The 13,873-nt window shown below is 38.4% G+C and overlaps 1 protein-coding gene across 5 annotated transcripts in view; it reads left to right on the top strand.

The window, feature by feature from the left end:
• The window catches only part of JAKMIP1 (janus kinase and microtubule interacting protein 1), a 257,995-nt gene that overhangs the window by 231,988 nt on the left and 12,134 nt on the right, over positions 1-13,873 (top strand). For all 5 annotated transcript variants that reach the window (XM_074951703.1, XM_074951707.1, XM_074951705.1 and 2 more), the window contains one exon: positions 10,551-10,616. In XM_074951703.1, coding sequence (XP_074807804.1) covers positions 10,551-10,616 — 66 coding nt within the window. The remainder of the gene's footprint in view (positions 1-10,550; positions 10,617-13,873) is intronic.

Here is a 13,873-nt window from a genome sequence, read left to right as displayed (position 1 = left end):
AATGCAAATCCAATAAGAATGAGTCACGGGAACTAATAAGGTGATTTCTGAACTCCTACTTAGTACATTCTTCTTGTGTTTTCACAACTCCAGTAGCATTGCTAAGAGAACATTTCTTGGCCAGACCAACATTAGTTGACCACATTGTTTTCAATCCTATAGTACATTTGTCAGGATATGCAGGAAAGCAGACTAATTGGTCAAACATATAAATGAAGATGCAAACACCTTTGTTATACTGCTTAACACAAAAACTATCTACTGTCATTGATCACATAGATATTGACTTTAACATAAAAAATACAGCAACCAAGTTAATATATAAAAACTGTAGCTTGTGTAACCCACACACCTCCTCTAAGTGGTCTCGGTGCCACTAGAGGGGACAGAACACCACACCCAGAAGGTGTGTGGGTTACACTTGTATGAAATATGGGAGTAATATGGTAATTTAGACAATAGTCACCTTCAGTGCTAAGATGATGCTGTATTGAAGGTGAAAATCACCCCTTTCTGCACAAAGGAGGAGTACTTAAGCTTGGTAGAGGGGATGGAATTCAGACCAGAATTCAGACAGGTTGCAACTTAGCGTATCCCTGGATACTGCTACATGTCTGTGTATGCACACACTTGTAATACACACACACACACACACACACAACTCATCAATACAATCCAGCTGTTTTGCACTGCTCTGGTGCCTCGAAGCAGCCATAAATTTGTCTTAACTTCCCCCAGGAAGATTTTCACTATTTTGGGCAGTCTCTTTGTGGTGTAGAGCCATCCTAGCTGGTGTAGGGAGGCATGAGTGTCTGGCTGGCTTGAAGTACCTTTGCCCCAGTCCTCACTTCCTGGCTCTTGCCTCATGTGCAGCTCTGCCAAACCAGACAATATCTCTCTCTCAATACACTCTCTAACAAACATAAAACACACAGTGATAAAATAGCCAGATCAAAGCAATTCCTTGGAATCCATGTTTCAAAAATTTTTTGTATATAATATATGCATTTATGTGCATGCTAATCTAAAAAGGGATCAAGAAGAAAGAAAAACAGAATTCATCCATTTCTGGCACTCTGCATATGTAGAAAAAAGACATGGTCTGTACTCAACAGGAGTCTACAATGCTACACACACATTTAAGAGAAAAGTGAATAAGGTCAAAATATAATTAAAATAATTGATCCTACTTTATACAATATGGACACTAATTTAAATTGCAATTTCCCATAATTTTTTTTTACAAGAAATCCTTCTTGTATCAAAATCTCCCAAACCATAGAGTTGATGTATTACCATCTACGTTGAATCCAATCCAGTGCCCATTGAAGTCAATGGCGGGACTCCAGTGTCTGTTGGAACAGGCCCTATATACATGGAATCAAACTTTTAACATGGATGGATCTCTATTCTGCAATCAACCCTGCAATTATTTCATCATGCATAGTACTGGGAGTGCAATCCACTTATCTTTTGAATGGGATAGATTTTTTTATTTCAGTTAAGCCATGCAAGGGTATTAAACAACTGGAGCACAGTGTTATTCTTTTCACTACTAGCGCCATTATTTATGGTCCTTGCTTCCATAAAAGAAACTCAATTATCTAAACCTGTGTTATCAGAAACTCCTTGTTATTGGAAACAGGGTAATGTTCCCGGGACATCGATTCATTACATGGTTATTCTCTTGTTTATCTGAAACTTTGATTTTCAGACCTTATTTAGTGGTCCCCATGACATTTGTCTAATTTGAGGCTGAACCATAAACAGTGTGACTGCAAACCATGCTGAAAATTAGAGCAGTTTGCTTGATAAATCAATTGTAAATTAATATAGCTCCATTGGATCTGGCCAGATATTTGAACAATCTGCTTGGGATCCATTGCCTTTTATGCAATATTTTAAACCATAGTCAGTGTTGTTGAGCCTTTCTCCCTGAATCTGGAAGTACTTAAAATATTATATCCCAGTATTTGGTAATGACATTTTCATTTAAAGCCCGCTGATCAGTTAATTGCGGTTTAGGGGATGTCCGCTATAGGACTGCACTTTGCTTCTGGAACTAAATGTAGCATTCTTAAAATCTATTTATTTATTTAGAAAGTTTTAACAGGTTTACAAATGCTTGTCATGTAAATATCACAGACAAAATTATGATAATCACAAAAGGGAGCTTTTTTTAGAGAAAATTATACAGAAATATAATCCTCTGTATTCTGTTTAACAGGTTGATGGCAGAGCCAGCTTCTTTACACTAGCTATCATGTTGTTTCTGGTCATTTTATTAAATTGTGCAAAACTTCTGATTATACACATTCATCACAGCATGCAAGGGTATCAAATGCTAGTGTTCAAAAAATTGGACAGGTGTGCTGGGGTTTTTTTGAAGGTGAATGTACTTTATCTGAGTGCTGAATAAATGGTAGCCATTATCTAAGTATCTATTTGTGCTCAGTCTGTTTTGCTGGGTACACAATTGGTACATTGGTTTTCCAAAAACTACAACCTGTCATATTTTTTCAAAAAATTCCTCTAGTTTTGGACTATTTTTCTTCTTCCAATGAGAGGCTATCAGTAGCCTAGCAGCCGCTAGCAAACGAGATGTCAGTTCTTCATTTCTGTTTGTGTGACCATTTCCATTAGGCAGCCCCAGGAGGATTACCAAAGGATCATTTGGTAATAAATACCAACAATTTGTAGTATTGGGCTACACATTTTTTATATTCTCTTCAAAGCTGCTGGAGCCAGTCTCAGGGCTCCTCTAACCTAGGTCTATTAGTAATTGCCCTTCAAGTGGCATTACCAGCCAGACATGCTCCCCTTCCTGGGGATAAGAAAAATGGCAGAAGTGGGCATAGACACACCTATGTTGGCTTTACCGCATCTGAGGATTCTGCCACACTGGAAGATTCCCCCTGGTATGGTAGTTTTACAGCCTTTTGCACTGCCAGAGCAATGGACATGATCTGGCCTAAAGTTAGTTCCAAATTCTGACCAGATTTCAGAGAATGTTGAGATCTGGGGTTTTGTCTCAGTCCATTAGAGACTTTAGTCAGCTGTGATTGTTGCACCTCTCTGTATCTTTAAAAAATCTGAAGACAATGATCAATAATAAATTGCCAGTTGAATGCTCTGTTCATTTAAGTAAAGTCATAAATCAGTGTAGATGTAACAAGTTCTTTAACAGTCATTCAATAATGGGCCCTTTTAATTTTCTCTAAACATCTATGGTATTGAAAACTCCTATCTGCCTGACTTAAATTCTATATGCCTTTTTTGTGTCTCTCTCATCTAATCTATGGCATTTCTATGGTGCCCACATACTCTAGTATCTGAGTGCCATCTAGTTTGCTTGTGTATGTAATCTAAATGTTGCATAAGAATTATATATATAAAACTCTTAACTAAGCCCAGTAATAAGTAAATATTTTAATGCTGAAGCATTTGACTTTACAGCTATCAAATCAGTTAAACAAATTTCATTTTTAATACTTATTTTTAATGATTTGTTTAATTGTACTTTGCAATTCTGGTCATAGCTTGACCTGCAGAGACATCTGCTGGGTGATTCTGAGATTAGAACAGCAATACGTTCTTAGCACAGATGCTTTGTAATGAAATGCTAAACTATATTACACTGTTACACCACTACGTGGTGCCATACATAACAAACCTTAATTTAACTTCATTCAAATTCTGTAGTGTTTAGTTTACAGTCAGCATCTGCTCAGAACTGGCAGGAGATGTTTTTCCCAGTCCAAGATAGATGGTCAACTCAAGTGATGTTCCCTCTGATGTAGAAGGCCAGTGCAAGGCCCTTTGCACCACTTAGGTGACCTGTGGGATTGCATAGGATATAGAATCATAGACTCATAGGACTGGAAGGGACCTCAAGAGGTCATCTAGTCCAGTCCCCTGCACTCATGGAAAGACTAAGTATTAACAGGGCCATTCCTGTCAGGTGTTTGTCTAACCTGCTCTTAAAAATCTCCAGTGATGGAGATTCCACAATCTTCCTAGGCAATTTATTCCAGCGTTTAACCACCCTGACAGGAAGTGTTTCCTAATGTCCAACCCAAACTGCCCTTGCTGCAATTGAAGCCCATTGCTTCTTGTCCTATCCTCAAAGGTTAAGGAGAATAACTTTTTTCCCTTCTCCTTGTAATAACCTTTTATGTACTTGAAAACTCTTATCATGTCCCCTCTCAGTCTTCTCTTCTCCAGACTAAACAAATCCAGTTTTTTCAATCTTCCCTCATCGGTCGTGTTTTCTTTAATCTTTAACCTTTAATCATTTTTGTTTCTCTTCTCTGGACTTTCTCCAATCTGTCCACATCTTTTCCTGAAATGTGGCACCCAGAACTGGACACAATACTCCAGCTGAGGCCTAATCAGTGTGGAGTAGAGCAGAAGAATTACTTCTTGTGTCTTGCTTACAACACTCCTGCTAATGATGTTTGCTTTTTTTGCAACAGCGTTGTTGACTCATATTTAGCTAGTGATCAGCTATGACCCCCATATCCCTTTCTGCAGTACTCCTTCTTAGGCAGTCATTTCCCATTTTGTATGCGTGCAATGGATTGTTCCTTCCTGAGTGGAGTACTTTGCATTTGTCGTTATTGAATTTCATCCTATTTTCTTGAGACCAATTCTCCAGTTTGTCCGGATCATTTTGCATTTTAATCTCAACCTCGAAAGCACTTGCAACCCCTCCCAGCTTAGTATTGTCCATCAACTTTATAAGTGTACCCTATACCTTTATCAAAATCATTGATGAAGATATTGAACCGAACTGGACCCAGAACTGATCCCTGAGGGACCCCACTTGATATGCCCTCCCAGCTTGACTCTGAACCACTGATAACTACTGTCTGGGAATGGTTTTCCAATCAGTTTTTCACCCACCTTATAGCAGCTCCATTTAGGCATAGTTGCTGGAACTACGGCTGTGGGGGGTGATGCCCGGACTTGAAATGGTGTCAGTTATATATAGGGTTTACAATTTGGTTCAATGGCTCTCAGCACCCCCATTATAAAAATTGTTCCAGCACCCCTGCATCGAGGTTGTATTTCCCTAGTTTGTTAATGAGAAAGTCATGAAAGACAGTACCAAAAGCCTTACTAAAGTCAAGATAGCCCACATCTACCCCTCCGCCCCCCCCCCACCAGACTTGTTACCCTGTCAAAGAACGCTATTAGGTTGGTTAGACATGATTTGTTCTTGACAAATCCATGCTGACTGGACTGTTACTTATCACCTTATTATCTTCTAGATGTTTGCAAATTGCTTGCTTAATTATTTGCTCGATTATCTTTCCAGATACTGAAGTTAAGCTGACTGGTCTGTAATTGCCTGGGTTGTCTTTATTTCCCTTTTCATAGATGGGCACTATATGTGCCCTTTACCAGTCCTCTGGAATCTCTCCTGTTTTCCATGACTTTTCAAAGATAATTGCGAATGTGTGATAATTGATGATATACGTTTGGCTGGAATGATCATGTGGATAGAATGATTAGAGGAGCCTATTCACAATCTTACCAATAGTGATATTAGTTACTGAGTCCTGTTTGATGATGATCCCATTTCTACAGCAATAAAATCAGCGAATCGATTTTTTTTGCAGACCTTAAATCTTGTTCTAAATGCAGGAAAATCATGTTAAGAATCTGCACTGACCTTGTTGTTACTGATGTTTGCTCACCTCTCTTTAAGGGTTACATACCCATTATGCCGTTTTGTGTTGACTGTGGCTCTTTGTTTGCCTACAGTAGCTCCTTTGTGTGATTCTTAATAATCTTAAATTTATTAGACACATTTTTCTTCTCAATTGCTGCTGTTCTATGTTAGACAACACATCTTTTGTCGATGTTCCTGCTTTCCTAGTTTGGTTCTTTAATATTTTGTTCTTCTGTTGTATGAAAATGCACTACAATGTAACTGTTTGCTCAGTGTCCCAAGAGCCTAGGCTAGGACATAGGCTTGAGTAGGTTCTTTATTAATACAACTGTTATAAAATTTTATAATATTATATAATGATAGGAAACATCTTTCTGTCTCAGCTGGTCATCATCTTCTGCTCTAAGGCATGAGTTAGCAGTAGAATAGTCCTATATGGTTTGATGCCAGATTTCAGACTTTTGAAAATGCAAACCAATTAGAATTAATTTGCAGGCTTTTAAACAAGTACTGTGAAATTGGGAGTGAATTCAGAACACTGAAGCTCTACTGAAGCTGGTATGCTGTTTGAATATTCCAAAAGCATACAAGTGTGATTTGTGGATATATTCCTCCCTTATGCACAGTATGCTTTTTAAAAGAGTAGTTGTCACAGTTGATCTTCAGTGTTCTGCAGAGAACATCCTTGCACTGAAAGAGAACAGATCAGATCACCTAACAGTTCACACTGTGAAACTGCTGTACAAATGAAGATGGACTAATCTTCACAATACCACTTTCAGGTAGGACATTATTATTATTCTTTCTTTACAGTGGGAAATGCAAAGACTCAGAGAGGATAAACAGCTTGCCCAAAGTCACAGAGTGGTCGAGTGGTAGAATTAGAACTCACAACAACATTTTAAACAGCTGCTCCATGCTTTAATCAATAGACTACAAAGCCTCTACAATACAAACTGCAGCTACAGCAGCTTGATAGTGTGCACTTTTACAATAGAAAAATGCAGTATGTTGTTATTAATAACCATATTCTGGATCAGTTCATTGGGAACCCTGGGCTGGCAGAGTTGTCATATGACCAGTCCAACTAGAAGATGACCAAAAGAGCTCCCCCTTGCCCAATCAGAAAAGAGAATCATACCTATCCATGTGCACAACATAAATTGAACAGTCCTCATGAGCCCTTTCTGGGACAAAGTCATTGTCTTGGGAAGAAACTCTCTTTTCTCTAAGGCTTTTGCCTGTATTTAAAAAAATTGAATACACATGCAAGCAATCAGTCCCACAGAGGCACAAGCTACAGCTCAATATACCTTTTGGGCACTGGACAATTGTCCATTCTGTGTTGAACCTTAACTTAACTCCTATCACATTCAAACCATCATCTTTTCTTTTGTCACGCTTTATATATTATGCTGATTCACTCTTAATGTTAACGTGCTTAGCAAACACACCAAGTGCAAGTAAAGGCACACAACACAAGTAAAAAGTCTAAAAGAGAAATTCAGTATTTTAACTGGAGGTGATTACACTGAATAGTAGAACATGAGCTGGTTGTTGTTTAGCTCCATCATATTACTTATTTGTTATGCAACTTAAAAATGATAGAAGAGGGTAATTTAATTAGAAAAAATTTGATCAGGACTATAGCTGGTTAAAAACCAGGGAGAAAGCTTCATAAATCTTTAGTCAAAAATTGCCCTGATTTTTCTCCCCATATTGAAATTTTGTCAAAATTTGAAAAATTCTGATCAGTCCTAATAAAAATGTTCTTTTATATAAAGCATTTGCTACAGTGCTTGGGGTTTCCCTCTTAAGATTAGAAAAACATTGGGTCAATAAGGTGTTCTTTTAAAGTTCTGACATATCCGTAAGAGACAGGTTTGAAGGATATATTAAAAAAGAGTGCACGTGATAGTTCTTGAGAGACAAAAGGGTATTTCTTCCCCCCCCTCCAGCCCCCCACCCCCAGTTATCTCAGCATGGTCAAATTCTATCACAAAGACGACAGATGGGCAGTGCAGGGAATTAAACAGTCTGTCACTCAAACTTGGGATATGGTTGTAAGTGGCAATCAACAAAACATAATTTAAAATAATATGAAGGGAAACATTATCGTGTATTCATAATCTCAAAGGTGATTACATTTGCTGTTTCTCATCACATGGGCTGCTTATGGTGACAGCAAAATCCCTGCAATATATAGAAAAACGATCATCTGATAGCTTGATATGTCTCAATTGAGGCATAGATAAAGCATTTATTAATCCAGATCTAACGGGGATGAGTGAAATTAATTCAGCTCTGCTCTGGGCATTTATTACCGTTGTCAAAGGTACACATGCCACTTTCACATGACAGCAATCTGGTTTTTATATTTGTATTAATTATTTTGGGAATAACTCTGAACATCCATCTGTGTCTCTGTGGCTCAGCATGATACAACAGGAATTTTGGTTGACTATATTTCAATCACATGTCATTCAAAACCAGTATTGATACAGAAACGTACAACACTGTGAAACTGTAGAAGCTGTACCTGACCACGTCTCCATGAAATATCTGTGTGCAAAGTGGCATGTTAAAGTAAAACTAAATAGAGATGGGCCAAGATGTGAAAACACCTAAAGTTTGGAGCATTGTCTCTGGATTTGAAATGTATAACTCCATCTTTCTGTGATTCTCAAGACAATTCTGTATTCTCATTATACTTGTTTCTTCCCTGGGACTGTTGCATGTACCTAGGGATGTGTGGTGCATTCTCCATCATTCAAACTGTTTAAATCAAGGCTGGATATCTTTCTAAAACACCTGCTCTAGTGCAAACAGAAGTTATGAACTTGAGGCAGAAGTTATTGGATGAGGTTCTAGGATCTGTATTATGCAAAATTACCATAATTATCCTTTCTGGCCTTCAGATCTATGTTCGCAAAACCAAATTTAGCTATAGAAGAGGCTGAGGAGAAGTTTCTCTACATGTGACAAGATATAAAGTTACTCCCTGAGTCCCAAATTTTCAGGGGTTATTAGGAGAGCCCAGTTCTCTGCTTACCACATAGGTGATCTGGGATGGGCTATAAAAGTAAAAGGAGAAGGAAGGGCTTGTGCTCTTCCTGCCCGACTTGCTGAAAGCTAGAAAGGCCTCTGGTGGTTGAAACCAATGTTTTGAGTTGCTTTTGATCTTGTTTTTGAATCTTCTTTGTGTTAATAAAGTTCAGTTTAAGTCCCTTTTCTGATGAATCAGTCAGAGCGAAGAAAGCTGTGGTTGTTTTTCAACTCTTCCTTAGCCCAAGGACAACATTTTCAAACCTGCTCCAAGATTCCATGCTAGGACCAGTGTTCTTTGTTATATTTACCACTGAGCTAGAAGAAAGGGTGGATAGTGAGGTGGAAAAAGGTTCAATTATTTTATGTCATATGAGATTAATAAAGGCTAGAGAGGATTGTGAGAAATTTCAGAAGGATTGAACAATGCTAGGTGGTTGGGCAACAAGACTGATTAAATTTAATGTTATTTATATAGGACCCCACAAGCAAAGCACTCAGAGCAAAGTACCTGTAATTAAGACAAACACAGTATACTAAAAACATAATAAAATACCCACTCTAGAAGGCCTAGAAATACATAAAAGGAAATGAAGGGATGTGATTTATATACAGGAGAAAAAAGGACTGAAGGAAGGTAGGAAATGTAGAGCCAACACTTGTCATTTTAGGAACCCTTTCTGGAAACAAAGTGTGAGATAATTCTTAATGGTAGGGATGGCAGAATTTATATTTTAATTTTTAATAATTTTAAAGAATCATGTCAATGTTTATTTGTAAGCACTTTTAAAATTTTCATCCATTTAAATTTTCACCATTATGGGAAATTATCGGGGAGTGGGGGGAAGACAATAACTATTTAATGACAGTAGATGCTGAGATTCAGGAAATTAAAGCTTTTATAACCATTAAAAACACAAATGGTCATAATCAACTCTCAAAATATACAAAGTAAATATACTTAAATCAAACTCTAATAAGTTCCCAAGCAGCATTTGTCTTACTCTGGCTATCTATACATTTTGATTATTATCTATGCCAGTTTGTGTGTGTGTACAGTGAAATTGACGTTTACCAACAAAAATCTAATTCTTTGAAGCCTATTTAAAAGTAGGAAGAACTGCACCCTCATTTATAGCCCAATTTAACTCCCATTGAACCTCTCCACTGATTTTGGTGGGAGTTGGAACTGGTCCTTACATAGGATGAACTTTTCTCAGGATTCCTGCTCAGGCAGGTTCCTCAGAGCATTGTCAAGATGATCCTCTCAGGCTCTATGAGGAATGACTGTAGGCCCAGATCTGCTAGCATCTTCTACTGATATCACATGAGTATCCCCAAAAGAATAGCTATGTTGTAAAGAAAAGAGAGAAAGGGCATTAAAGTGAAGTAAAATATTATCCACTAGAAATTAGCTGGGTAAGTGAAAACCCTCCAATAATCCTGGAAAAGGTCATTTCACTCTTAGCCACAAGATTTTGGTACCAATCTTTCCCTTTGTCTGTATGTAACTGGCAATATGGTGATGGGGAAAGCCCATATTCTAAGACTTGAGTGTTTCTGCTAATAAACAGAATGGGCCAGATCCACTTCTGTGGTAAATCACTGTAATGTCATTGAAGTCAATGAGACAAAGATTTAAATGGCGCTACGCTGATATACTCCAGATGAGTATCTGGCCTAAACTGTGCACGGTATTTTGTGTGTATAAAACTCCTGAACGCATTAATGAGTATCTTTTCATCCATGGTTTTTAAAAGTTGCGTTTTCCTGGATAAATATTGGTTTTTACAAACATTTTACGTTCTATTTTGCCTGTTTGTTGTAGCGGATTCGAGAGCTAGAAGATAAAATAGAACTTCAAAAGCGGCAACTCAAAGAAATAGAGGAAAAGGTAAATGCGCTGAGCAATAGTCATACCTGAGTTTTGTCCTATAATGTGGCCTTCTAATCTCACAGCTTTTGTCCTCAAATGCCAGAGGTATAATTTCTAGGCATGAAAGATCTAAGTTTGGAAACAGCTCATCATTTTTTTAACCCCACTTCCTTTTCAATTACAGTTTTCTGCAGCTGCTTTCAGGAAGCCCCAGTGCACCGTGGAAGTGCAATGCCATGTGCTGTCACTAGATCTGGATTACCTACATTAACATGTAAACTTTTCTTACTCAGATTTCAAAGAAACTTTCAAATTAACAAAGAATTGCCATGCACTTTGGGGTTTGAGTATAAACCTTTTGCGTCATTACATATTGAGAGAAACCCAGGTCAGAATACCCATTGATTACGTTTTCACTAACTGGGTTTTGAAAAAAAAAATCTGACTAACATGGACTAATATATGAATGTCCTTTAATTTAGATTTAAGAAATAGTCAATTATCATAAATATTTTCTGGGGAAATTCCAGACACCTGAGCAACCCCCCGCCTCATTGGCTTCAGGGGACCTTTAGTCTGAGTGGCTCAGTGAGGCATAAACTTGAATGACTCAGACCATACCTGTTAGGTAGGGAAATCGTCTTATCACCATCATATGGCATTGTAGGCCTGTTTCCAAATGTGAGTGCCCAAAATAAGGAAACCAAATCTATATTTAAGCACTAAAAAACCTGTATTGTAAAGTGGATATTCAGGTGCCTAACTTTAGGCTCCCAAATTTGAAAACTGGGCCTCGAGAGATTGAGGTCCTAATTCTTAAACCAGGTTACTATATGCCCAAGACTTCCACTGAAGTCATAGGGTCCTATAGATTCACACCCTAATTGATTTCCCCAAGTTTACAAAAGAAAACTGTGGCAAAGCTGAGAATACAACCAGTTGTCTTTAGTCATAGTCCTATAGCACAAAACTGTTCTTCCTCCTTACTTTATGGATAGCAGAATTTGGCCCTCCGTGGTTCATGCGGCCTATTCTCTCCATATCCAATGCACTATTTAAACTAAAAGAACATGTGAATATTAACTTTTTCTAATCTGCACACAGTTATTATTTTGCTACCTTGTTTTTGGCTGTACATCAGATTTAGAAAGGAAGTAGAAGGGTCTGAAAAAAGATGTAAAGTAGGAGGAATTGTGGGGGTGGGGGTAGCCCAGATAAAAGAAGTGCACAGATTTACAGGCAGAAAACTAGACAACAGGTTTAAATTTGGCAACACTGGAGTCATCTTAACATCAGGGTAACCTGGGTATGAACAATTGCTCAAATTGTTTTAGACGCAGATAGTTAAAGGAGAATGGGAAAGGAGCAGACTTCATATTATATGGGATGACTGTTGGAGGTAGGGTATGTTCCTTGCTTAGGAGTAGAGATGTCCCAAATCGATACCCTAGGTTCAAACGCTGCCATGCTTTGAAGAAGTTCATATGGTCTCAGATGACAATCGAAAAGCTTTGTGTCAGTGGGGTCTCCAGACACATGGGGTCTCAGGACTGCAGGCTTCAATGCCTCCTAGTTTCCCTGATTGTAGACAACTAGTTCTGGAGGACTCAGCAGGAAGATGGAGTGTTGAGGTACTTTAAGCACTGGCTCTCAGTTAAATCACCTGAGAAACCCAGGGCTAAATCACTTGAGGCTTGCTGGGCCAGCTGGACTTGGAGAAGCTAAGTGAGAGTCCCTTTGCCAAACCTTGCTTATCTGACACACCCTATTGGCTGAAACATGGTCAGGTTCCCAGCTCACGGGACATGACACTATTTGGATTACACAAACACACACAATTATGTTACTAGAATTATTAAAGTTGCAAAGACAAGCAAAAGTTAGGAAGCACCAGACTTAAGATAGCATTTGCAACCTTAATTAGGCCCCCTTGTGGGTATTCATTACAATACAGTCTCTAATTACATAATCACAGCTATTTTTCCCACAGAACTCCATCCTCACTCAGTATACAGAATGGACCTGCACTGGTGATGAATCAGGGGTACATAGTAAAGGAGGCTGTTGTCCCTGAGGACTCCTGCCTCATTTGTTTTAGAAAATGCAAGGGGTTTAGTGAATGAGGCGCACATGTACAGGAAGAGAAAGGATGGTTTCATGGTGAAGGCAGTTGAATGCTGCCTTGGAGAATTGGATTCTATCCCTGCCTCTGCCACAGAGTTCCTATGTGATGCTGGGCAAGTCATTTAAACCAGACTTTTCAGAGGTGGATACTTAGTGTCTATTCCTCATTTTCTGGGTGCCCAACTTGCAATTCTATGGTTTGATTTGCCAAATGTCAAGTCCCTCCTCTGAAACATGGCGGTGCTAGAGCATTCAAAAGAAAAGTTCTCAAATTTTTACAACATGGGCAAAACCATGTATTTCCCCCTACCCTTATTTTTGGCAACCATTTTGGCTGACATTTTCCAAAAAAACCCCATTTTCCCTGAGATAGACAACTGGCATGGAGAACTTCAACTCAAATTATTACAGTTTAACAAAATTGTAAGCAACAGAAAACAGGGTCTTATAATGGTAAGTGTTGGAGAACCTTAATAATAGGCAGTGACACCAGTACCACCTGTAATAAAAGGGGCTTTGAGATAAGTAAGGTCTATAAAAATGCATTTGTGCTATATACACAAATCCTTTAGAAAAGCAAACACTTAGCTCTTTTGCAGAGATTAAACTGAGCAGTCAAACTTAGAGGAGTGAGGTGCCACTTTCATTTAGTCATTCATCTGTAGTGGTACCGTGACTCCTCCTTGAATTACCAGGACTCAACCCTGGGTTGGTTTTAACAAGCTTCCTTAAGAGAAAGGATGGGGCCTCCTATCAGTGCCTGGAGTGGTGCTCTTTCTCTGTATTCCTCGCTTTGTTCTTCTCTAGGTGGGCAGGGGATGCTTTTCTCAAGTGGTTTTGATCGCCATTGAAAAGAAAGTATTTGCCAATAGTTACTAATCAGTGATGTCCGAGACAACATAGTTAACATCTAACCTAAGTACAGAAGTAACACTGTGGTATCTCAGCTATCACTATATTGGACCTATTCCCCCGTGTTGACTTTTCCATAGTATCTACTCCAAGGTCATTCCACAATATTAGAATGAGCTTGATGTTAATATTTAATATGAAGAGATGAATTATGACAAAAATATATTTTATTAATCCATGGGCACAAAATAATTATAGTTCATAAAACAGATGTAAGAGGGAGATTGCTATTTTTTAGA

Source organism: Natator depressus, chromosome 4 (genome assembly GCF_965152275.1).
Source record: "Natator depressus isolate rNatDep1 chromosome 4, rNatDep2.hap1, whole genome shotgun sequence".
NCBI lineage: Eukaryota > Metazoa > Chordata > Testudines > Cheloniidae > Natator > Natator depressus.
This window is presented reverse-complemented; position numbering and strand designations above follow the sequence as displayed.